Raw genomic sequence first — 27135 nt, forward strand, 5'->3', positions numbered from 1 at the left:
AATATCTGTTTGGTTTTGAACGGAAAAGCCTTTCTTGATCGCTCCCCTTTTCTGTATATGGTTTGGAATAACATATTTATGCACTAACAGTATAACATGTTAAGGAATGTTCCAGGTCGTAGGTTTGCTCTTCAGTCACTAAGAACAAAACATGAAAATATACATACAAAATATGTTGTAGACAAAATAGGGGTCCACAAGATGACTTAAAATCAGCATTAAAGAAGCATTAAAATAAGCTATAATAATAAAAAAATATGTGTAGTAATGCCAGGCTCTAGATATTGTATTGGGTAGTAAATGATAAAAGGCGGCATAAAATTTTGTTGAGGAAAATAGGGGGGCATTCAAGCCAAAAGGTCAACTTAAGGTTGAGATCCACTGTGCACCATTATGACTTGGTTGTGAGCTTTTTTGCCCTGCACACAAGAGGGAGCACTTTTACATGATAGATGTCCAAGGATGGTGTAGTTTCTCCTCCACTCCAGGGTGGCGCTTGACTTTTTAACCACAACTCGGTTTGCGCGAATGTGCTTTGCCTCATGCTATCTGAAGCGCACAAGCTAATATTACAATCGCCACCACCACCATCAACAGGAAAGAAAATGGAGGTCAGAGAGTTGCATTAACTGCAGTCCGAACAATATTAATGTTAACAAGTGAGTATGCATTTTGTCGCCGTAAACATTAATGCATGTTGACTCAAAGTTAATTTGAACTAAACGGATGTATAGATGGACCCTAATGCATATGTTCGTCAGTTTCACAGCAGTGAAGCTCGCGCTCCAGTAATGGCGCCTCGAGCCTCCATATTTACGTTACTTGATTTGATAAGAGTGATGCTATGTGCAAATGAAAGCCCTGATTTCCCATTAATATGAAATGCGCCAAATCAATGTTTTGGGGTGCAACTGAAAACCATTATGTTATGCATTTAAGAAGGTATGTGGCCGTTTGAAATATCGTTGTGTAAAATGTTATTCACTTTTTTTATACTAACTTATGTGATTATTATCTTATAGTAATTACACATGGTTTGCTGTCTAATGTATGATTGTACTCTGATTGTTGTGATTTCTGTTTTATCAATGCCATGAAGTTTTGATTTGTACTGGGCGGTGAAGTGGGTGTGTGCAGTACTCTGGTTTAACAATAAATGTGGTGCGTTGCTTTGGTAGCTATAATTTAAAAATATCAATTATTGCATTAAGTACGTTTATGGCTCCAGTACATTAGTTTACTGATTTTCTGGAAAAACGCGTGCCGCACTCTAGATCGTGTAGCTAACCACACCTACGGTATGTTTATATTAAATAAACAATATTTACGTTAAATTGTTAAAATCTCCTAACACAAATGTTCATTAGTAGGCACAAACCCATTTAAATTACTTAGATTATTAGACTATAAATATGTGTAGGCGCTAGCGTGATCAGTGGTATTAGCAACTCGTCACGTGGCAGCCCTCCGTGACTGAAACCGACCCGATTAATATTTAATTGGTAAATGGAGTAAGTTTATATTCCGTTTAAAACACATATATAGTTCAGACTCAATGGTTTTTTTTTTAAGTATTTTTTAAACTGTGTGGAGCAAATCTTTTTAATGTGAAAAACTAAGCGCGAGCGAAATGATGTGAAATGGAGGTCGCGCGCTAACGTTAGCTAAAGCTAACGGGCGAGTAAGCAAACTTAATTTTACACCGAAACCCCTTTATCGCAGTTAAATTACATTTAATGTTTTAATGCTCTTATTTATTGCGAAGTGATTGTGGGGGTGGGCTGTTTAGAGTTACTTGTGTCACTGTTGTTGTCACATAAGAGTGTGTTACTATTACACTTACGGGCGGCTATGCTACATAGGCTAACGTTATGTGTTTTTATTTCTCTTTACACTGTTAATTTAGTACGACAAAGAGGGTTTTATATAACTATATATATACATATATATACATATACATACATATATATATATATATATATATATATATATATATATATATATATATATATATATATATATATATATATATATATATATATATATATATATATATATATATTATTTCGCTAGTTGAAAGGGACTTATAAATCAATTGTTTTTAAATAAATTGCGTTTTTTAATATAAATTAACCCTTCCATCAAGGTTTGAGATGTATACTTGTAAGGAAATATTTACATTTTTTACATGCTGTATGCAATAATATTTGTTTACTCTTTATTGAGGTAACGTAACATGAAGTGTAAATAGATGGGTTAAAAGGGATGTCAGCTGTCACTGTTTTAACAGCACAAGCTGTCATATACTTAGTTGTGTATAAACAAGTATGTATATTAACAACTACTTGAGTGGTTTGATATTTAACCTCACCCAAATTGCCACATCAAGTAAATTACAGCAGTTTAGTTATGTACGGTATAAGTCAGTGGTCTCCAACATGGTGCACCAGGTTTCCTGCACACAGTGAGTTGCCGCCAAAGCACCTTCTTTTAATATCCCTAATTATTCCTTTATTCAATACATATATTTTATATTAGCTTGGCTTATTTTATGTTTGTTAACATTTTAACGATGATAAAACATCACAACACATAAAATAAAATTGACAAGTAAAGAAAAATGTTTTTAGTAGACCCTTTCAAAAAAGTAGCCCTCCAGATTGTTTTATCCATTGTGGTAGGTAGCCCTTGCTCACAAAAAGGTTGGATGGAGACTCATGGTATAAGTAGTATTAATAAATAATTAATAAGTAATAAGCTTTCTAGCTCAGCTCTCTGTTTGTATATACACTGCAGATTAATAGTTGTCGTCTTAATGCCATACTAGCAATCTTGCAATAACATCAACTAGAAATGCACTGATATATGTCGGCCAATAATCTGTATCTGTCGATAAATCAGTTTTTCATACTGTCGGCCGGTGAGTCCTGTCAATCAAAAAAAAGAACAGGAAAATGCAATGAATTTGAGCTGTGTATCGAAAATGTAAAGAAAAATCACCAGTTTATGTTGACGCTTAATGGTCATTTAATGAATGAATAACATTCAGAAAATGTTATCTTTAGAATCGTTAATGCTAGTTAATATAACCATCAAATTGTCGGTATCAGCAGATATTAGTCTGAATAATCATCTATTGGTATCGGTGCATCTCTGACATCAACTATTTATAGAAGATAGTTTTTAATTTAATTTGATGTAACATATTGATCTCGCTTTAAAGTTATTGTTGTGCACTGGAGTTTAATATCTGCAGTTAGAAACAAACAAGTTCCATTTACTTGTAGGGCTGTACGATTAAGGGGCGCACAATTATCCCCATTTTTACGAAATGTTAAGTGTCAAGTGTACCTAGATATGTCTGTAAAGTTTCAGGTCAAAATACCCCTCAGATAATTTTTTATAGCGTGTCCAAAATGCCCCTCTTTGGGTGAGAGCAAAAACCGCTGTTTTTATGTGTTTACCTTTTAAATGCAAATTGATTACAACTCCTCATTCCCTTACCAACAGACAGTGAGTGCTTTTGGTTGAAAATAATCTAAATCCTGTAAATAGAGCTACAGTGTTCTAACAAAAACATATGTGTAAAATTAACCAGTCAATCAGTGGTCATTGGCAGGGCTTTGTTTGTGTGACATCACATTAACAAGAAAATCAAAACAGTGGGTCTAATGAGATTAATTTGGTTTAACGAGGTTTAAAAGAGAAGTAGATGGTTTTCAATTGTGGGTTGTTGTCCTCACACACTGCTAACATGCATTTATGTCTTAACACCTTGTAAAAATGGATTTTGCATAATATGTACCCTTTAATTGAAAAACTAATCACAATTACGATTACATGTAAAACAATTACATAATTGTCAAAAACCACCTACGCTTATTTCTGTGCAAGCTGTGTTAGTTAGTTATCAAGCATGCCTCTTACAGACGCTTTTACTATTGATCTATTTTACATATCTTTGCTTGTTCCGACCAGAGTCTAGTCACACACATGCTTTCACACTGCTGTGATGCGATAGTTAAACACACTCTGGTCAGGTGGCTATTCTGTGTGAAGTTTGCATGTTCTCCCTGTGTCAGTGTGGGTTTAGGGTGCACTCACATTATCCAAACCAAGCCCCAGCGCGATTGTCACCCCTCCCTACTCCCCCAGGTGCACGCACTCACACTGTACCTTTTTATCGATCCGAGTCCGGGCGCGCTTACGTCATTAAGATGCGATTGTTTTGAAAAAAGCAGGAAGTAAAGCTCTCTCTTAACACTGGAGCCCACCGTAATGATAAGTCTGTGTTTTTCATTCGGAGTCGTTTGGTGCGCGATTACAGACAGCCCTCTCACATGTCATCATATTGCTTAGTTCATCTGTCACGTGCGCAGCTCAGACATTCACGTAACCCCGCTGCGCGAATCAAAAGGTTTTTACGGAGGCAGATGAAGGTGAGTGGTCGCGCAGCTGACGTCTTCACCTTTTGAATCGCGCTCAGGCGCGATTGCGCTCACACCACAGCCTTCCGCGCCTGAGCCCAAGTGAACCGCGCTCCGGCCCACCTCTGCAACCCGGCCGTGGCGCGAATAACCAATCCGCGCCCGGGCGCGGAACAGAGCGATCACACTAGTCAAACAAACCAGGCTTTGGGGGTCAAACGCGCCCGAGCGCGGTTTGGTTTGGACAGTGTGAGTGCGCCCTTACTTACGGGTACTCAGGTTTCCTCCCACAGGTCAAAAACATGCAGGTTAGATAAATTGGGCATGTCAAATTTTCCCTCCCCCAATGTGTGTATTGATTAACTGGTTCTTGCCATGAATATAGCCATATATGCTGGAATGGTGTTAAGAATAATGAAAATAAACACACACACCATATAACATTCTCTGGGTGTTTATAAAATTGTCTTATTTTTTGTGTAACCTGAAGCTTGAAAGTGTAGCTGGCCACATGATTTTAAAAACTACAAATCTAGGCTGTCTGAATTGTTGAATTTGTTTTAGTTTTTTATTTTCCTTGTCATTTTATGAATGTAATATAAGTTTGGTGTATGTCCTATCAGATGTCTCAGTCTTGAAATTAAGTTTTTCTTGTTTGCTGATTTATTTCATTTATTTATTGTTCTAGTACTGTGGTTGAGTTCCAGTCCTGGTCTTCATTTCAGCTGAGCCTGAGAAGCTGATCCGAACAGGTGCCACATTTCACTACTCCAATCTGATGAAACCGTACCTAATTTTGACAACTGAGGTCACACAATTACTTTATTGTAATAAGACTGGAGTAAAAATGACATGAAACTTGTAAATGTAACCTGTTATGCATACACAATAGGCAGCATGTGTTTCTCTAGGTTTCATTTGTTCAAGATCCATACAATGTTCATGAATGCAGCTTAACCCATCACAAAGCACTGTGCTGACATCTTTTTACTTTAAGACAAACTTGATATAGTTACAATATTCTAGTAAATCATTTCTAAAGATTAAAAGTTTATTGTCATAATTTGACAAATTTGAAACATTACAAAGAGAACTTTGCTTAAAGAAAATGTTTAAAGCACAATAGGGCGGATCAAATAATGTTGGGTCTTACGAAGTCTTTACGAAATAAGAGGATGAAATTCAGCCCACCCTATTGTTCTTGTTTCAATATTTTATATTATATTAAATATTAAACTTTCAAAAATATTAATATTTAATATTCAATCTTTTACTTTTAAATAAAGACTTCATTTTTGTATGTAATGTAAAATTTTGATCTATACCCCAAATATGACTTTCTAATTTATTATTTATTTTAGTGACTATAGTAAGGAAAAAATAACTTTGATATTTAGAGACAAGTATCTACATACCTGTTTTGTAGATTTTGTCCATATTGGGGCTTATCCTAGTCCCTGACTAAAATGCATGTTTGAGCTGCCTTAATTTTGCACTGTCATAACTGAACATCTCAGTTCCCCTGTTTTGTCTCAGGATGCAAACTGGTATTGTTTTTGTTTTTTTGTAAGGTATTTTTGTAAAAACTACTTAAATGGCCTAATTTGACTAAGCCTAGTCTTGGATCAATTAAATTCTGTCCCGGAAACTACCCCTATATCTGTACTTTGGAATGTTAAGGGCCTCTTTCCGAGATTTTAAATGGGTACTACTACGACAAATAATCTTAAAGGGAGCATATCATGAAAATCAGATTTTTCCATGTTTAAGTGCTATAATTGGATCCCCAGTGCTTCTGTCAATCTAGACAAAGTGAAAAAGATCCACCCAGTAACATAGTTTTGGTAAACCGTTCTCTGCAAGCATGTGAGAAAATGGGTCATTGAAATTCGGCTCCCCTTGTGATGTCAGAAGGGGATAATACCGCCCTCTAATTTGCACTATCCAACCACAGCACTGCCATTTAGTGCAGAGATCCACTTATTTGCATTTAAAGGGACACAATCCAAAATGACACATTTTTGCTCACACCTACAAAATGGCAATTTTTACATGTTATTAATAAATATCTAGGTGCTATTTTGAGCTAGAACTTCATATACGTACTCTGGGGACATGTAAATTCCTACGCATGTAAATTCTTAAATCCACAAAGCAATACGTAGCAACCCCTAGTCAAAAGCAACTATGTTTTAAGACGTGTCAGAAACACAGATCGCCCCAGTTGGGAAGACTGTCTGGAAATATATAGGAGCTGTGCTCTCCCTTATTTTGTCTTCTTTCTTAATTATAGATATTCTGTTTGAAAAGTAGTGTCTCTCTGTTATGGAGGAGAGTGTGAGCCCTGAGCTGGCTCAAGCCCCTGAGCCTAGCCAGGATCCAGTGGATACCAGCTCACAAGGTACCCATGGCTCAGTCCACCACATGCACTTCTTCATGAGAGCTGTGGGCTAGTCTGGAATTTTCAATGAGGAATTTATTTAAAAAGAAAGAAATCACTGAAAATTAAGTGTCACTTAATTACAATTATATGCACGTTTCAGTTATCTTTTCATAATGTGGTGTTCCAGTCTGTACTGCTTTGGGCTCTAAATTCACCTGCACTTTCATTATCAAATGCACTACATTTGCATTACAATATCAAATGTGATCAGGATCAGATATCTGCTGCATGCTGTTGATTTGAATGCCTGGTACATTGTGAATTCGATCTATATTTTGCTACGTTTCACACACAGAACCGACGTCGGTTTCAGAAGAAGTCAAAGATCAAGAAGACCAAGGTGATGGTATTCAAGATAAAGTAGAGGAGGCTGAAAAATCCACCAAGCCGCCTTGTGAGTTTAAGAAGACTTGGGGCTTTCGTCGTAGCACTATTGCTAAAAGGGAAATTCCTGGCGAAATGGCTGCAGAGACTCCAGAGGGAAAGGGCGCCCCAGTGCGTCGCAGTGGTAGGCAGGCCAAGCGCACGGACAAACTTGAAGAATTTCTAGTTACTGTCAAAAGAGGAAGAGGAACCGGGAGAAGGAGTTGTCCCTCACGGCTCGAGGGCGGAGATCCACCTTCCCAGACCCCGACTGATGCTGAAACAACCTCCGAGGCCAGCTTCGATGGAAACGCAGAGACCAAAACGGAGGAACCTAAAGTTGCCTCACCGGAGAAAAAGAAAAGAGGGAGGAGAAAGATAAAGAGAACTGCTAAGACTAAAGCAAGCAGTGCCTCAGTCAGTGATGATTGCAGCTCTGATAACGAAGAGGAGGGTGAAGGTGAGATGATAAAAACACCTGAGGAACATATGGAGATCGAAGCCAAAGCTGAAGATTGCAAAGACGAGGAATCAAAAGAAGAGGAACAGGCAATGGATGTAAAGAAAGAAGAAGAAATAGAAGAGGTAGAGAATGATGAGGGCAAAGAAAAGTCTTCAGATGACTTCATAAGTAGACGTCCTCCTACAAGATCTTACAGTAGAGATTCCAAAAAAGACACTAAACCCAAGCCAGGACCCAAGGTCAACAAAGATACAGATGAAGAGGAAGATGATGATGAGTCATCGTCGAGTGAGTCTGACACCGATGGCTATGACCCTAATGCACTATACTGCATCTGCAGGCAGAAACACAATAAAAGGTACGTGTTTTCGGTAGAGGTCCATAATGTATCAAAAATATATGAAAGTGTATATTAATAAGAGGTTTTGTCAAATGTGAAGGCAAGGTCTAAACATCGTATATGCTATCGTGCAAGTATGATTAGTTGACGTTTGAGCTCATTTTAATATACTAAATATATTTGGGATCATCTGTTGATATATTATCCTCCTACTAATTTTCTGCAATTTTTAATGTATTGTAGGGTTTTCTTTTTTTTAACAAGGTTGTTTTATTTAAAATTTCACATTACCTTTCACAATATAACGGATAAATAAGACTATTAGTGTAAGATACTGGGTAGTCTTTGTAATTCAGTAAAAGAAAGTAGGAGGTAAAGGGTCTTTCCATCTAAGTAATTAATTTTTTGGCAAGTAATGTGCAAATTGCTCTGATGGGGGTTTCTAATATAAAGTTCTCATAGTTTGGTCTGTAAGTTTGTTGTATAGTACTAGTTAGATCTATTTGATCTGCATGATTTCCTTAACACCTTAAACTTCCAATGTACCATGGGAGGACTACTGAATTTTTTGAAAGAAAACTTTGACATGATAAACAACTTAAAAACAAAAAGCTAAACATGTCACACATCTTTGGGAAGCTAAGATTCTTGTTATTCGAATGATGTAAACTTTTTTTAAGATACAGTAAACACAGCAGGTACAATTAGTGTCCTTTTTTGGTGTTTTTAGCCTTTTTTCTTAATCAAAATTATAATTTTTTTATTAGTTTATTGTGAATTGTCAGCCAATTAAAAGCAGTAGCTGAGTCTGTCAAAATTAAAATGCTTTGTGAAGTCCATTGTTTTTAAAGGACTATTTTTTACTTAAATTGGTAAACAGCTTGCTTTTTTCCTACGTATATCTGGTCATTCTTAATGTGTCAAAATGTGGTTGTTATGCAGCGTGTCTCTTCTGGCCTCTTATAATAATTATTATAATAAAATAATTGTGACCTTGTCTATAAAAACCTGGCTTAAAGGAATAGTTCAAGCAAAAATAAAAATTCTGTCATTTACTTTAATTTTGTTGCAAACCTGTATAAATGTTTTTGTTCTGGTGAACACAAAGGAAGATATTTTGAGAGCTGTTTGTAACCAAACCATTCGTGGACCCTAGTTACTTCCATAGTATTTTTTTTCCTACTTTGGAAGTAAATGGGGTCCGCAAACAACGAAATTTATACAGGTTTGTAATAACATGAGGGTGAGTAAATGATGACAGAATTTTCATTTTTGGGTGAACTATATCTTTATAAAAACATTTTTTGAATTGTGAAGTACTTATAGATTATAATCACCCTATATAATGTAAAGAACATTGTGTGATAACATAACCTTAATCTCTTTAATTTTGACTGAGTAAGACCTTGTCCGAGATAATTAGATTGAGACTTGAGCCTGGATTTCACACACAGGGTCACGTATATATTTTAAGGGTGTTTGGTTATTGGAATCCTTGTGCTTAGGTTCATGATCTGCTGCGATCGATGTGAGGAATGGTTTCATGGCGACTGCGTCGGCATCACTGAGGCACGAGGTCGACTGATGGAGAGAAATGGGGAAGATTATGTCTGTCCTAACTGCAACACACACAGAGTACAGATCACCAAGACCGGTGGCTCCACAGCAGCTGCAGACAATGGCAAACGGCCAGCATCTGGCCCTCGTAAAGCAGAGCCCAGTCCAGCTACATCCAGCACTGCTCCAGTGGCAGCAGAGGAGAAAGCTGCTGATGACCTGGGCATCAAGGGCAGAATCGAGAAGGCTGCCAATCCTAGTGGCAAAAAGAAAATAAAGATTTTCCAGCCGGTATGTTGCAACATGAACCATGAGTCTACACACTGCTGCTCTATTTTTGGTAATTGTTGATTCGTCAGGTCGATAATCTTAACATTGGTTTGTATTTGCTGGTTTTGATATGATTGTTTATATACCGTGCAGCAGTAATATGTTTTTTATTACATTAAAATTAACTAAGGAGGTTTTAGCATCACCTGCATTGATTTATTTAAAGTTATGTAAATAATAATTATTATTACTATAGTATGATTTTTTTCATTCATTTTTTGATAAATTACAATTAATGAAACGAAAAATCCTAAAATGTGTATATCTTGTCAGCTTTGTCGCAAATTACCTCCTTTAGAATATATTGGGCGGTTTTACAGACGTACCTTAAAAAATCAGTGACTTTGTTTTGTCTCCGGATTTTTTTTTGTATGGTATGTTTACAAAAATTATTTACATTTCCTTATAAAACTCTAATCCCTATCTGGGGAAACTATTCCATTATGATTTATATAAGAGCATTATCTTGTAGCATTAACTAATGTAGCTTAGAGCCATATCATATTTATAAACTGGATTAGATCCAAGTTGATATGTTTGCATTAGTGTGTATTAAAGGAAAACACCACAGTTTTTCAATATTTTACTATTTTGTTACATCAATTTAGATTTAATTAATACATGCCTATCTTTTTTTGATCCGTGCACTTTTAATCTTTGTACAGCGCTTCTTGAATGTGTTAGCATTTAGCCTAGCCCCATTAATTTCTATGGCTCCAAACAAAAGTTTTATTTTGTGCCACCATACTTACTCGTGTAACAGTCTTTAAATAAGGAAAACATGCAAGTGTTTGGTGGCTTTTAAATTAATCCCTGTTTGGAGCCATGGGAATGAATGGGGCTAGGCTAAATGCTAACATATTCACAAGGTGGTGTACAAAGATTAAAAGTGCATGCATTGATAAAAAGGGTATGTTTTAATTCACCTAAGTTGAGTTAAGAACATAGTAAAATATTGAAAAACGGTGGTGTTTTCCTTTAATGCTTGCAGTCTACTTTGTATTCAAGTGACTTTAACATTGCAAACAGAAAGAATCTCTGGCCACAACCTAGTGGTTGCAAAAATGTGACATCCTGAGTTTTCAGCAGGTGACAGCAGTCAAGGGATCTTCCCTTCCCAAGTGCATCGGTCCTGGATGTGAGAGAGACGCTCTTCCTGACTCAGTCTACTGTGGGAATGACTGCATACTCCGGCATGCCGCGGCTGCTATGAAGACCATTACCACGGATGGAAAAGACTCCAAGCAGAAGGAGAGGGGCAAGACCAAACGGCAAAAAAAGAGCACAAATAAATTGGCACATAAGGTATTAAATAAATTCCTGAGGAAGGCCCAGTAGTGTTTATTTTAGTAAAGGTTTAATGCTACAAAAAAGTTGTGTTAATATGCCACCTTTTACAAGTACACGGCTGCATTAGTATTGAGGGTATAGTAAGCTCAATAATTGTTAATACAGGTGCAAGACCAATCTTGGAGACGGGTACAGTATTGGCTTTATCATGCCAGGTCATTTGAGATCAGGCTTCTTGATGTCTACTCTGTTTAAAATAATACTTGTCTAGATATAGATATATAAATACGGTTAAATCTGTGGAATATATCTTTGTTATATTTAATATTGACCAAGTAAGGTCATGTCAAAGATTGAAATCAATCTTTGGTGTTCCAAATCTCCATAATAAGATTGGGTGAATCTCACGAAATCCAGACTTGGAAGGCAAATTTTTTTGCACATATAAGATTAAGGTCTGAACTTACTATAACCATTATTTTTTTTAAGGATTTAAAAATATTTTCTATAGAATTATTTACTCTTTTTTTTTTAGATTATAATTATAAAAAATTATCGTTTTTTATAGGTACTATGACACATAACATTACATTATAAATAAGAACTGCTTACCTGGTAGCCATCTTGAGTGTCACAGTCAGTTATGTCCCTTCCAACTATAAAAAAAGTGAGTTCATTGAGGGCTTAAACAATGATTGAAAATTGTTGCGGAGGATGAAAAAATTGTTCTTGGACACATTTATATTCCTTATTGTCTCTACATTTACCAATGATCACCAAATACCACATGTTTCTTTACTGTAAATGTTTACATGCACTGAAGCTTTTTATTTTTTAAATTTTTTAATTATAAATATTTTCATGTCAAAGACCCAAATCCAGTCATGGACACATTGCGGTAAAGAAAAAATTCCCCCAAAATTGGCTTGTATGATGTCATTTGAAATAATGTGCAAAATAGTACATGAAGAGATGTTTGTAACCGTATGCTGCTTATTTTGATAGCATTTACTTTTTATCAAAATGTTTTATGACACCTCATAAGTCTAATTTCGCGATAATCACCCAGATAGTGTCACACATATATCAATAAGTGCTAATGGTGCTTTCTTTCTGTTTTCTTGTCCATAGAAGAGTGGCTCTGAAAGGAGATCCTCTAACCAAGCTGAAGAGGAGGAGGAATCTGAGTCTGGTACTGAGGAAGAGGACGAAGATGATGAGGATGACAAGCATGCAGAGGAGCATCCACCTCCACCAGCCATGTCATCCTGGTCCAGTGACCATAATTACATTGCAGTAACGCCAGAAAAGACTACACCCATATCAGCATCTGTGTTAAACAAAGCGTGTATGTATCTCTCTGAGGGTTTTCCACACTTTATTGACTTGTCTCTACCGATGATAGTGGCGTTGAACTGTCGAGAACAGCCGAGTTATATTGTTGCAGCCTAGGGGATTGTGAGTTCAGATATCTGAAACACCAACTCCTGTCAAATTGGACTGAAGTCAATGATGTTACATGCCTGTAAAGGGATTTTTGCACTATGTTAGCTTAGCTATAATTATGAAATATTTTAAGGGGGACCTTCTACACCAATATTTTATTGTAAATAGGAACTGTTAATATTTGGAAAGTACCTGTATCAGGTCATTCGAGGTATTTAGAGCTCCAGTACAGGTAAGTTTATCAAATGTGGAAATGGTAAGTATTTATGATGAGGAGTAACTGTATTTAAGGTCAAAGTATTTAATATATTTAAGAGTAAAATACCTTTTATTAAATATAAGGTCAAGGTAATGGATATCATGAATCTTTGAAGCCAAATTGTAGTGCCTTGCCATGATATACATTTGCAGTACATTCAGGCCAATTTCTGTGAACTGTTTGTGTAAACTGATTGTATGGATCCCTACTACAAATTTATCTCCAATCCCTTGTCGACTTGGGTGCAATAACTTCTCGTGAAAAGATGTACTGACCTCACAGGACAGGTACTACTGAACAGGTAGGTTTTGATGTCTTTATACCGCCCCTTCCCCGACTACACATAGACATGGACATTTGACTGCAATGCTATGTTGTTTTAAAGAAAAAAACTTAACTTTACTTTGATACTCCTTTGATTTGCATGCATTGCATTTATAAACCTTTAATGGAGAAAAGTGGCATTCAAAATAAAGTGAAATTACGGATAACACTGATGGCCCTGTGCTTCAATTGTGAGAGAAGTCTGTTTATTGGATTACAACACTTCATGGTGTGGCTCTGCCTTTTTTGGCCGTGATCAGACATCAGTTAAATGTCAAAGCATTGTTAGCAAAAAGAAGCCGACGGTCCTTGGAGTCAACCTGAGAGAAGAACTATGGAGTTCAGAAAAGTCCCAAGAGTGCAAGCTGAAATAATGAGGAACGCTCAAGAACCGCTGAGGACAACGTTACAACCCACAGCAGCCGAAGACAGAATTCACACGCCTTATCATTCACAGCAAATGGAAATACATAAAACATAGTTTGCTTAAATGCATAATGAATTAATTTATTATATATATGGGGAACGGATAGTGTACAGGCTATATAATGAGTGTTGAGCTTCATGATTTGTTTTCCTGCTGTAGTGGTTATGGTTCAGTATTGAAAAGACAAAAGTGTCAATAAGCTTAATTACCTAAAGAAAGGATGCCATTGTTTGATATCAAGAAACTAATGACAATGCATATTTGTGCATTGGTCCAAGCTGATTTTTTATGGTTTTAGAAATGGTGTTTGGGTACATAAAGATGCTTTAGGTTGTCATTTGTACTGTGTTGATATTTCTCTCAAGGAGAAATGTGTCCGGTATGGATAACACATGAATGTTGATTATTTTGATTGAGGACATTGTGCACACAACTACATTTGAAGTGCTATAAAAAAAAACAATGCAGCTTTGCGTTATACTTTTGAGCTTGGATATTTAGTGCACAAATGTATTATACACTTGCATTTGAATATAATTATTTTTCTAGTGATCTTTATAAAGTCCTTATGAGTTTGCATTGATATTGCATTGATTTACTTGATGTTTTTTCTATTGTACTCTGTGTGCATTATTTTTCTTACTGATATACTGAGCATTTTGTATTTTATACAGAAGTCATTAAATTACAATGAGAGACAGAATTTTATTCAGAAGTGTACATGTAATGAAAAATATTGTGCTAAATATTTTTAGAGATTTAAATTTGCATAAACTCAAAAAAAGGAAGCAGAATTTTTAATATTGGCTTTTTGTTTTTAATATAAAGCTGCTAATTTTGCATTCATAATTAATTTATATGCATTTATAAAAGTTCATATGAATGAGTGTGTGTGTGTGTGTGTGTATATGAATTTAAATTCTAAAGATACATTTTAAATTAGTGTGAAGCGGATACACCAGCATTGGTGATTGTAAAAATATATTATTTAAAATAAAGCTTAAAAACTGCTTACTTGAGCCCTTTTGTGTTGGTTTTCTTAATTATAGCTATTGAGAGTGTTTACTATATCATGACAAGGCACTAAAATATGTGACTTCAATGAGTTAAATTTAACCAGTCGTCTGCCACCAAACTGCTAATTTTAATTGCGAATTCTGATAAAAAATTTTTTAATACATTGTGGTTTTGTTTATATCTTTATTTTCCAGCAGCTGTCCAAAAAGACAAAGAAAAAGAGGAAATCGAGGAAGTGAGGCCGGAAAAAGAGTCAACACATGTGGAAAAGAAAGCTCCTACTTCACATGTTGCTCCCAAAGGTGGGAAAAAGTCTCCTGTTTCAAAAGGGATTAAAGGAACTGCAGACGCTGCTTCTCCGACCAAAGCCAAACCAAGTACAACACCTCTGAGCAGTACCAGAGACCTGAGGAAACAGCCCCCACCACAAAGCATCAAGTTCTTGAACAAGCCCAAGAAGCCAGGGCCTCCCCCACCTCCAATTCCAATCTTGTCTCCATCAGGCCCTCCTGGATCTCGCCACCATGCCTCCGGAGCGCTTCGCGTTAGCAAAACCACTTTTACCATCCCTAAAAAACAGCCACAGGCGCCACCAAAAGAGGCTGCTGAAGGTGGTCCCTCTACCTCTTCTAAGACCCCACCTTCGCCAGTGTCGACCACTCCATCCATCCAGCACCCATCACCAAAACCAACCCAACCCCCTGCACCTGCTGGTCCTCCTCAGCCACCACCCAACAATCAGATGAGATCCAACATCAGACGATCGCTGACCGATATCCTGTATAAGAGGTGAGAGATGATTCAGAAGTACTGTTTTTTTGGTCATTGGGACTAAAATCCAAACATTTAAGCATTTAAAATATTTTTGGGATCAATTGTGGATTTCATAAAAAGTAAATCGATTCCAGTTGTGTGAATTCGTCACGTTTGTCCCTCAGGGTGAGCGACAGCGATGACCTCTCCATGTCTGAGGGTGAAGTAGGGAAGTTGGCGGTCAGCATTGAGAAAGAGATGTTTAACCTTTATCTGAACACCGATAACAAGTACAAGAACAAGTACAGATCACTTATGTTCAACCTGAAGGACCCTAAAAACAAGGTCAGTCCCTTAATGTACAAATATTTTTGTTTACTCGTATTCTAGAGGCAGAAAGTACTCAAAAATGGCTTGATAATGTTTGATTATCTACATGGCTTTGTGTTGAGTCTTTAAGTTCTGTTTTTTATTTGTGCATCAGGGTCTGTTTTATCGTGTGATCGGTGCTGAGATCAGTCCTTTCAGACTGGTGAGGTTGAGTCCAGAAGAACTTCTTTCCAAGGAGGTGTCTGATTGGAGGAAAACTGAGACCACTGAGGTAAACAATACATTTTTAGTATTATCTTAATAAACTACAGAATATGTATCACTAGTAGGAATGAAATTGTGTGCTTGTTCCAACAAGGATCCAAGATCCCAGTCAGGACATTCCAAATCCGGATCACGACAAGAAGGCATTCCCCCAGATGTAGACATGGAGGAAGCTCCTCCAATGTCTGATGGAGATGTATGTATGCCTGCCACTTCCCAATCTCCCCACTTGGCTTCTTCTGCTGTAAGTGCTGAGGCTCTGGCTTTCCTTACCTGTCTATTCTTTCGCACCTCACTTTCATTGTAGCTTCCTATGTTAAAACCTCATCCCTTCTTTCTTTTTGCTTGCTGGATGCATAATTTGCTATACGGGGTGTTACTTATCTGCTGTGACCGCATTACTTTGATTTGTCCATTATTTGCATTGTTTTTTGGTTGTACATTCGTATAAATTAAGGGGATAATACTGTTCGAAGATTTCCCTTTTATTTTCAACGTTTGTCTTTTTTTTTGCAGGAGCCCCAGGAAGACGCACGTCCTACTTCTACATCGCAAGCTTCAGTTTCTTCCGGAAAAGGCAGTGCAATGCCAGATATCTTTAGTAGTATGTTGCAAGATACTACGGCACATCACAGGACTCATCTGTTTGACCTAAACTGCAAGATTTGTACAGGTTTGCATAAGTCATTTTAGTAAGCACAGAACATTAAGATTATTTCAAGCTGTATCTACACTTACTAATAAAACTTCATTGAACAATGCCAATTTTGCAGGTCAGATGTCTGCAGACGATGAACCACCTTCTAAAAAAAGCAAAATGTCTATGGCTAAGAAGCCAGAGCAACCCTTAAAGTCCAAACCTGATCCCAGACCATCCAAACCCTCCGGTGACCACCCCCCAGTTTCCTATTACTCTGGTGTAGAGACATCCATGCCTGATTCAACATCTGCAAAGGAGGATCCAAACACTTTACCGCCACCGGTCCAGGCCCCAATTCCTGCTGCTGTCTCCTCTGTTACTATAACCCGAAGGGATCCTCGTACGGCAGGTCACCGGTCATCCCTGCCTCAGATTCGGACTGCTCAGACTGTTCCTGATGTTGGGGTTTCTTCTCTGTCAGCCAGTATCCCTGTGTCTGTTGAGCCCGTGGCTGTAGAAACAAAGGGTCCTTTACCAATGCCTCCTTCAACCCCACCACCTAGACCTGTGGTACAAAAAACAGCCTCTTCACAAGATGCACGGCATTATGGATCCAGCACTTCCAGGTGCAGTGCTATTTCAAATCTGCATTTGAAGAAATGTTATGATTTGTATTTTATTGAAAACATAGACTACTATTGATAAGTAGTTGCATGTAAAATGTCTGATGGTGAAACTGATAATGAAAATATCCTTTGATACTGTGATGAAAATTTAGAAAAGCCTTTATTATTACGTTTGGTTATATTTATATCTATGTTGTATGCTTTCAGCAATGTGCCAGAGCCTTCTGTTGAGGGTGAAACAGCTTTGTTCCTGTCTGGTCAGGAGATGCTGTGGAAAGGATTTATAAACATGCACACCGTCGCCAAGTTTGTCACAAAGGCCTACATGGTGTCTGGATCATTTGAGCACATTAAGGAGGTGAGTTTTTTTTAAGTTACATTTGTATAATGTCACATGGTATCATATGTCTGTAAAGTTAGGAGTATTCGAATTGAAGATTTAACTCTTTAACACTTTCTTTGCAGGATTTGCCTGACACCATTCACATCGGCGGTAGAATATCTCCACACACTGTGTGGGATTATGTGGGAAAGTTGAAGACTTCACTGTCCAAAGTATGATATGAAAACATATCTGACCAAATTTACTAATTTTGATTGCTTACATTTTACGATAATCTCCCTTTTTTTTTTTTTTTTAGGAACTCTGTCTAATTCGTTTCCATCCAGCAACCGAAGAGGAGGAGGTTGCGTACGTGTCCCTGTTTTCTTATTTCAGCAGCCGTAAGCGGTTTGGAGTGGTGGCCAACAGCAACAAACGCATTAAAGACCTTTACCTCATCCCTCTGAGCTCAAAAGATCCACTGCCAGCGAAGCTCCTGCCATTTGATGGACCAGGTAAGCATCTACATAGATAATGCACATTTTTCGCAAACATTTCTTATATCTCGGTCTATATTTCTAATAGAAAGCCAAAAGGGTATATAAAAAAAACTAATCTGGTAAGCATGGTTATTCGCTTGTTAAGTATGAAGTCTTACACCACTTCCGGGTCCTAACGCTCTTAAATCAAGCTATTATGCACTCGTATCAAAGCAAAACGACCACAAACAGCTCATCCTAATTTTTATATGCATAACAAAATTCGAGGTGATCAGACATGGATCATGGACATGGATTTTTTTTTACAAATTATTAATATATTGCTGTTGGTGATTCTGTGAGCCTGGAGACTGCAGGGTACACTGATTATATATATTTTTACTTAATTGTGTAACAAGAATAAATATTGCTCATAAACGGCTGTTTATAAAATATCCTCTATTAAAATAAATGGAGGCTTGGACCCGGAAACAGTACTTACGTCATGACTTAACAAGCACCCGTAGTCTTGTAGGTTATTTAGTGAATTGAGAGCTTGTTTCATAATTTACAAAAAAGGAAAACTATTTTCAATGTCAAACATGCTTCAATATGTGTTACTTCACTAGTTTGTTTATTTGTACATTGCTGTCTGGGTTGTCTTTTTTCTTGTCATGTGTTTTAAAATATCCTAATAAAATATCTTCTGAATCCAAGTTTGGTGATGTCTTAGATTTGTTTTTATTCTTAATATAAAACACTTCTCACAATGAAAAATGAAAGCGAGGATGTCAGAATTGTACTTTATACACACAAAATGAATACCCTAAAATTTAACCGCCATGTTTATTATTATAGCCAGGGTGCACGATTTTAGAGAAAAACTTTGGAAAAGGGAGTTGGGCTGAGTAGCACAACACACTTGTAGCCAATCAGCAGTAAGGGGCGTGTCTACTAACCAATGGGTTGCATAGGTGAAGGGCTGGTCTATCAAAAGAAGGTCCAGATTTTATTGGGGTAGGGGCGTGTTTGTTTAGGTGATTCCAAATGTCAACATTAGCTTTCAGAGATTGTGCACCCCACCTTTAAAGGGATAGTTTACCCAAAAATGAAAATTCTTTAATCATTTACTCACCCTTATGTTGTTTCAAACATGTATAAATTTCGTTGTTTTGGGGTCCACGAATGGTTTGGTTACAAACATTTCTCAAAATATCTTCCTTTCTGTTCATCAGAACAACAACATTTATACAGGTTTGTAACAAAATTGAGTAAATGATTACAGAATTTTCATTTTTGGGTGATATAGCCCTTTAAAATCACCTAGAACAGCATTATGCTGAATTATCTTTTTTCATAAAGAAACAGTTGAAGTCATCCAACCTGCTCAAGGAGAGTGAGTGAATGCAACTTACGAATGATAACCAGCATGTTTTTTTTACGAGGAGAACCATTGCACAAAATTTACATTAGAATGATCTATATTTGGTATGAAAAATTTGTCAGGGCAAAAACTGAATTATCATTTCCAACTGTAGCATATTTTAGAGTTTTGTTTGATTGGTGTGTAAGGTTATTTTTTATATAATTTTGTGTTACCATTTTATAGGAATGTAAAATTAAGTCCCATTTCTTTGAATATGCAAATACAGAACTTTAACACAAGTGTATTATGAAAATGAAACGGTTGTATTTTGTGAAACAAGCTCTCTAAGATTACTAACTTTTATTTTAAAATTTCAAAAATCGTACGTGACTATAAATGTGAAGAATGTATTTGTTAGGGTAGTGACTAAAAATATTTTCCTATTGTGTTGCAGGGCTTGAGCCAGCTCGACCCAATCTCCTCCTGGGGTTGTTGATTTGCCAGAAAGACAAGAAGCGTCCCGGAGCATCTCTTGAGAATGAGGAAAAACGTTCTAAAACCTTAAGAGATGAGGAGACAGGCCTCCCAAAACCATCCATTGTTGGAAAAGTTGAAATAAAACAGGACAAAAGTGTTAGATCTAGTCTGGATGGCATAAGCACAACTCCGCCAGGTACACCACCACCCCTTAGTGCCTCTGAATCTTCAAGCTCCATCTCAGCTTCTGTGTTGTCCATTCTCTCCTCTGTGAAAGCAGCTGGTGTCACCACTAGCACAAACAATAATTCTCCAAATGTCACAGCGGCACAGGCAGTCTCTTCCACACCTCTGCAGACTATCCTAAAGACTCTTTTTGGTAAAAAGAAGTCTGATACTGATGTCTCGTTATCACCTTCAGACCAAGGTGCTGCAGAGGGATCCATGCCTTCTGTGTCCATACTGGACCCAATTGTAAAACAGTTTTCAATATCAAAGAGTAAAGAGATAGAAGTACAGGACGACAGACCATATGATCCTGAGGAAGAGTATGACCCAGCTGTTGGCTATGCTAAAGAAGAAATGCATAATGCAACCAAAGTGTCTGCAGCTGTTGAGAAAACAGAGGTGAGATCTGCTGTGGTGGATGATATTGCTTATGACCCTGAAGATGACTCCATTTTTGATGATGTTGGGGCTAGGAAATTAATTGAATATCAGAAAGGGCTTAAAGACCAACAGGCCGAGGAACAAAAGTTGCAGCTGGAAAGGCATGAGGATCCAGTTCACCAAATACCAGAGACTTTGATTTCTCAGCCTGTGACATCTTTATTAGCTAACAGCCAGTTGTTGCAGCTTGGTAAAAAAGTTGAAGACTTAGTGGCAAAGAGCTCAGCTACTCAAATTATTAACCAGAGAAGAGACCCAAGGCAAAGTAGGGACCCTCGCCAAGCAGCTGTAAGTAGAAGACCAACGTCTGATTCAATTGAGAAAGAAGACCAATCTATTGTAACTACAGATGAACCATCTCCACAGCAAGCTTTGGTGATAGAGACATCAGCGTCACAAAACTGCATAACCTTAGATGCACAAACAGCACCGCTGGATTCTATTATGGATACATCAGTGGAGGAACCTACTACAACCACTGACACAGCCCCAACTCAAGTCACTTCTGTCTTGGATATTCAAGATGTGCAGCATGACATCCTGCAGACAGCAGAAACAACCAAGCCTGAGGAAGGCAAGAGTGAAGCTGTACCTTTCCTTGGTACAGAGAGCATGGAGGTTTCTATTCCATTACTAGGGGAAAAAATTGACCCCGAGTTAGTTGAAAACTATGTGGATAAAGAATCTGAAGAGGAAGAAATTAGGGAAGATCCTATTGAATCTGACAGTAAAAGTTTTGAGAAAGTATGGCCAAATTCTGCCAGTATCTTAAAAGCTGATCAGGTTTCATCAAGTGGACAGCCTATTGAGACCACTCCAACCACATATTACAGCATTTCAACGATCAGTACGTCATCTGTACACTCGACAATGCCAGATGACGACATGCATGATTCTTATATGGATTCTCACAGTTCCCATATACAACACATAACAACAACCAATCCTGCAAACATTCCACATCAAATGTCTTTTCCTCCCCCTATTGGGCCTCCACCCATTCTTGGTCCACCTCCCATGCAAGGCCCACCACCCATGGCTGTTCCACCGCCCATGCATATCGCTCCTCCAATGTCTGGACTACCACCACCAATACAGATTCCCCCCATGCAAGGTCCTCGTCCACACCTTGGAGAAAATGATCATTCTCAGTTTCATCCACCTGGATCATATCCACCTTACCAGAATCAGTGGGGAAGCAATCCTCAGTTTGATGCTCCAAGAGGCCCACCCCCTCCCAATTTTACACCAAGAGGACCACCCCCATTCCAACAAATTGGTCAGAGAGGTCCTCCTCCTCAGATGTTTGATAATTCTCTTAATCCAATGCCACCTCAGCATATCGGACCAAGAGGCCCACCTCCAGGCCCTCCACTAGCTGGACCACCTCCTCCAAACTTTGATGGACAAAGGTTTAATGGTCCTCCACTCCCGTTTAATTTCTCAGCACCTAGAGGCCCCCCTCCACCATTCCAAGGCCCCCCTCCAACTCTCCAAGGCCCCCCTCCACCTCTCCAAGGCCCCCCTCCAACTCGCTTTGATAATAGAGCACCGCCACCATCACACTTTCCAGGACCCAGGGGGCCACTTCCCACTCATAATATTGGGGATCATGGAACCCCATCTAATATGTCAAGAGGTCCCGGTGATGACCGTGGAAACTCTTATCAAGGACTAGAGAAACCCCACATACATGCACAAGGGCCGCCTTTTAGGGGTCCACCTCCAAACCACTTTGATGGACGGAGGGGACCCCCTGGTCCTCAAGGTGATATGTCAGGACAGCGCTTTCCACCTCCACACCAGTTTCGTGGTTCACCTCCACGTAGGGGGTCTTTTGATGAACCGCGGGAAAGATCGTCTCAAGAATTTGAAAGACACAGAGGACCAGCAATGCAGCAGTTTGGTGGGCCAAGAGGTCCACCACCGGGGCATTACGACAAGGAGGCTGCTGGTCAACCACCACGATATAGCTATAACGAAGACAACCCTAGCGATGTTAGACCCATTCGTGGGCCTTTGCTTCCAACGCCTCCTGATGGTCTCATCCCAATGCAGGCCCGTGTAGGTGGGCACAGTCCAGACCCCCACCGTGATGACCACTGGAGACGGCACTCCCCGGAAATGAGACGGCACTCCCCGGAAATGAGACGGCACTCCCCGGAAATGAGACGGCACTCCCCGGAAATGAGACGGCACTCCCCGGAAATGAGACGGCACTCCCCGGAAATGAGACGGCACTCCCCGGAAATGAGACGGCACTCCCCGGAAATGAGACGACACTCCCCTGAAATGAGAAGGCGAAGCTGCTCTTCGAGAGATGGTTCAGATCCTCACAACCGTCCGAGTAGATTTGATGGAAGCTCACGTGACAGAGATGCCTCCTCAAGATTGTCTGAAGAAAGAGAGAGGCAGCGTGATTTGTCTGAGGATAGGAGGAGAGAAAGAGATCGAGAAGGTCCTCATGGTGGACGACCATGGGGCTGGAACAGGGAACACGAGTATGAGAGAGGCAGAGAAAGGGATCATGAAAAAGACCGGAGCAGGGAAAGAGATGGGGAGCGGGGTCGGAGCAGAGAAAGAGATGTGGAGCCTGGTCGGAGCAGAGAAAGAGATGGGGAGCGTGGTCGGAGCAGAGAAAGAGATGGGGAGCGTGGTCGGAGCAGAGAAAGAGATGCGGAGTGTGGTCGGAGCAGAGAAAAAGATGGGGAGCGTGGTCGGAGCAGAGAAAGAGATGCGGAGTGTGGTCGGAGCAGAGAAAAAGAGGGGGAGCGTGGTCGGAGCAGAGAAAGGGAGAGGGAGCATAGCAGAGAGAGGGATCACAGTAGAGGCAGAGAGAGTGACCGATACAGAGATGGAGATGGAGACAAGAGAAGAGACCGGGATCGAGACAGAGACCGAGGTAGGGAGAGAGAGCAAGAGAGAAAAGACTATGATCGAGAGCGAGCCAAAAACAGAGAGCGAGAAAGAGACCGTGACCGAGATCGGGATGGCAGGGACAGGAGACGAGATCGCTCGAGGAGTCGAGAACGAGAGCGTGGAAAAGATCGGGACAGAAGAGATCGGGACAAGGAGAGAGACCGAGATAAAGACAGAGGGAGGGAGAAAGACAGAGACAGACGGGACAGAAGCAGGAGCAAAGACAAGAAAGATGAGAGAAGGGAAAAGTCTGACTCCTCAAGGGCAAGGTCTACAGAATCTAAGTCCCATTCTTAAGTTGTTAATTTTGATATGATGTAAAAACCTCTGGAAGAACATTTTCTGAATGTTTTTTTTCACATTTTGCATGGATTTGAAAGTTATGTTTCAAAGTCCTGTTTTTGTACTCCTTGTCTTGCTCAAATATTTTATGCTTTTTACATTTAAAATCGTTGATGTTGATAACATCTTGGGGTGACATCTTACCTGATGATAATTTTGTTAGCACAAAATGCACTCTACTTGTATTGCCGTTTTAAAATATATGGGAAAACTTCACAAATAACAATAAAGCAAGACATGTAAATATGTATGTATGTGTGTATATACAGGTACGGTTTTATCTACTTTTTCTAAATAGAGAAATCGTAAGCCATATAGCTTTAAAAAAAAGTGTCACGGAAAAAGAAAGTTGTCCTCAATAGAAGGTCTTTGTATTGTAAAAGCTTAACCAACATTTCATGAATGTGTCTGTAGGCTGTTAATGATTAAAGCCACTTCTGATACCCAACATATTGTTTCATTAAATCCTCTCTATTGTTAAAACAAACTTTGTGTTTTTGTTTGCTTTGTTTTTATACAGAGTATAAATAGGTAAATATATAGGTAAAGTTGGACTTTAAATTATTTAAAAGTTCAAATAATTAGCTGGAAACTTTTTTTCAAAAGTATGCATTGTTTTGACTTTGTACTTAATATTACAGTTTTGAAAAATGAAGGGTCACAATGGTTAACATCTTTCCAAAACGCATGTGGGGGCTCATGAAACGTCATTAAGTATGATAAAAGCGCAGTGTTATATGTAAGATCTCATTTCCTATGGTTTGTTTTAAGATTTTTAAATTAAGTCGTACTTAATGTCCCGTTTAGACGTTTTTGTTTACAGGATACCCATAACATTGTATCGTTAAGGTAGTAAAGATAGTTTTTTGTGGTATTTAAAATAAATAACTTAATTTATGAAGGATACCTTTCAGCGATTTTGTTTGTAGTGTTGAACAGTTTTTGAAAATTGTGTCATACACACACTGTAAGAAACACACTGTGGTCTTTACTGCACTGTTTCCTCTCTTATGAGAATAAATACTTTACTATAAGTTGTCACTGCTAATGAGACCTGAGGATTTCTGTATTTTGCATCGTTGGGGTTGGTGTACTGGTATATTGATCAAGACATTGTCTTTTGTATCACACTCTTAAGACAAGTGACAGTTCACCTTAATCCTTCTTTTCAATGGCAAAAAAGAAAAGTTGGCATTGGAAACAAGGATCGAACACACATGAAATCAGTACAACAAAAAATGACATTAAACCCAAAACAACAATAATAAAGCTACTTAAAAAATGACAAAAAAATTGACAAGTTACATTTTTATTCTTTTATTCATTCATTACAAATATTTGTAATATTAAAAATGCAGCCTTTGTCGCAAATACTTACATGAAAAATACTATCCCTTACTTAAATATTTATTAATATTACTTTGTGGTAACTATGGTTTGACTATAATAAATACTATAAAAAATAGTTTCTTGTTTTAATTGTAGTAAAACCATGTTTAACCTCTATAAGGGGTAGTACGTGTCAAGTATTTATCAGTTAATAATACAAAATACTCCAATGTTAAATGTTTACTATAAGAAACTACGGTATAGACCATTTTACTGTTTGTACACAAGGATGACGTGGCAGCGTTTGCGCGCGCAGTTTGGCAACGGAAGTATGGCAATCATCAGCAGTGAAGCAACACAGACAAAGTTATTTTAAAAAGTTTACTTATCAAATTTTTCAACACAGCTACCAGATCCGTGTACTATAGTGGAGTGGATAGAAGACGTTAGCAGATGGCCAAATATAAAATGGCCAGATACATATATACGTATATTAAATTAGTGCAACCAAACGCAACAACCAGACATTTTGATGCTGGGAAACCGTATTAATAAACTTTATGAGTTGCTGCTAACACGTTAGAACCACTGGGGAACAACCACTTCTGTTGCCAAAATGCGCGTGCAGGCTATTTGATGACGTGGGCTGTAAAATGATCTATACATCAACTAACTGCAGTAATGGAAAAAAATGAAAAGGAATAAAAAACCAACTGCAGTAAATCCTATAGTGTATTACATAATTTTTTATGTAAGGAGGAAAAATTAGTTAGACTGAACCCATTACTAATAAATAAATATATTAATGATGAACATCATGCTAGTCATTCATAATTTGAATGTCTAACTGATATTAAAACAGCTTATTAAGTTTTTCCAGTAAAACAGGCCTGTTCAAAAGATTATATTAATTTTAGCTTTTTATTGTGAGCACACAATATATTTTTCAACATTACCTTTGGTGTTGGCGAACATTTGGTTTCCCGACAGGGATTATTTTAAACCAGGACTAGGCCTTAGTTTAATTAGGAAATATAACTAGTTTTAACAAACATGCCTTACAAGCATTACTGGCGTGCATTTTGGGGCAAAACAAAAGGCACTGATGTATTTTAAGATATGTCAGTGCAAGTTGTTTTCAGTTTGGACAGCTCTTATTTTTATTTTAGTCTAGGACTAGTCTAATCCTTGTCCAAGAAACCGCCACAATGACTAACATAATATTGCTATCTGTGATTAAAATGTCATAGTAATATCTCGTCAGTAGGTGGCGGTAAAGGCTCAGAGAAAATAATAAAACTGTTCAGTTCACGCCAAATGAAAAACTATTTGTGACCAAAAACATGTCATGTTTAGGTGTTACATTTTTCCACATTATAAACTATATCCACGTTTTTAAAGTACATAAATATTGTATGTAGTAAAATGGCACGTTGCAGAAATTCATTTGTGTATTTTGATAAGTTACTTAAAAACCTTTAGAAAAAAGGCTTTTCTTTTCTTGTAGCAGTGTGTGGGTTGTGATATCTATCAGCCTTGCTCTTTTCAAGGTCATATTGAAGGATATTTTCATGTCATGACTGTGCCGGTCAGGTCTCTTATCATTTATCACAGCTAGACTGTGTGCAGCAAAGGGCCCACAGCATTCAGAATGAAATGTTCTTTATACTGAATCGCTCCATCTTTCTGTTGAGCACTGAGCTTTTGTAGTTTGTCTGCACACCTGACCTTTAACTGTATGGAAGTTTTGCTAGAATCCTGTAAATATGTTTGACATACTAGAATAGTTATATTCATTAGTTGGTTGACTCATATAAAAAAAGGTATAATTAATTCTTACATCTATTTACTGTAACATCCAAGCATTTTATAGAAAATGCAATGGCCATGTTGAGAATATGAGAGCATGGAAAAGGTGTTTATGAGGAAAATG

The 27135-nt window shown here is 38.0% G+C and overlaps 1 protein-coding gene across 5 annotated transcripts; it reads left to right on the top strand.

Moving 5' to 3' along the window:
• Positions 1–523: 523 nt before the first annotated feature.
• dido1 (death inducer-obliterator 1) lies at positions 524–24362 on the top strand. 5 transcript variants are annotated; one of them, XM_065241498.2, is made up of 17 exons: positions 524–659; positions 5116–5179; positions 6721–6828; positions 7166–8054; positions 9542–9884; positions 11010–11228; positions 12345–12561; positions 14884–15475; positions 15625–15784; positions 15924–16040; positions 16128–16277; positions 16550–16706; positions 16807–17299; positions 17507–17657; positions 17765–17854; positions 17941–18136; positions 19921–24362. In XM_065241498.2, the coding sequence occupies exons 3-17, from the start codon at positions 6753–6755 to the stop codon at positions 23826–23828; spliced, it is 7758 nt and encodes a 2585-aa protein (XP_065097570.1). In that variant the 5' UTR covers positions 524–659; positions 5116–5179; positions 6721–6752; the 3' UTR covers positions 23829–24362. The 5 variants fall into 5 exon arrangements, with proteins under 5 accessions (XP_065097570.1, XP_065097571.1, XP_065097569.1 ...); XM_065241499.2 differs by having other exon boundaries at positions 11013–11228; positions 14881–15475; XM_065241497.1 differs by having other exon boundaries at positions 14881–15475; positions 19921–24361.
• Positions 24363–27135: the final 2773 nt, after the last annotated feature.

The sequence above is a fragment of the Paramisgurnus dabryanus genome, chromosome 14, assembly GCF_030506205.2.
Source record: "Paramisgurnus dabryanus chromosome 14, PD_genome_1.1, whole genome shotgun sequence".
In the NCBI taxonomy this organism is placed as follows: Eukaryota; Metazoa; Chordata; class Actinopteri; order Cypriniformes; family Cobitidae; genus Paramisgurnus; species Paramisgurnus dabryanus.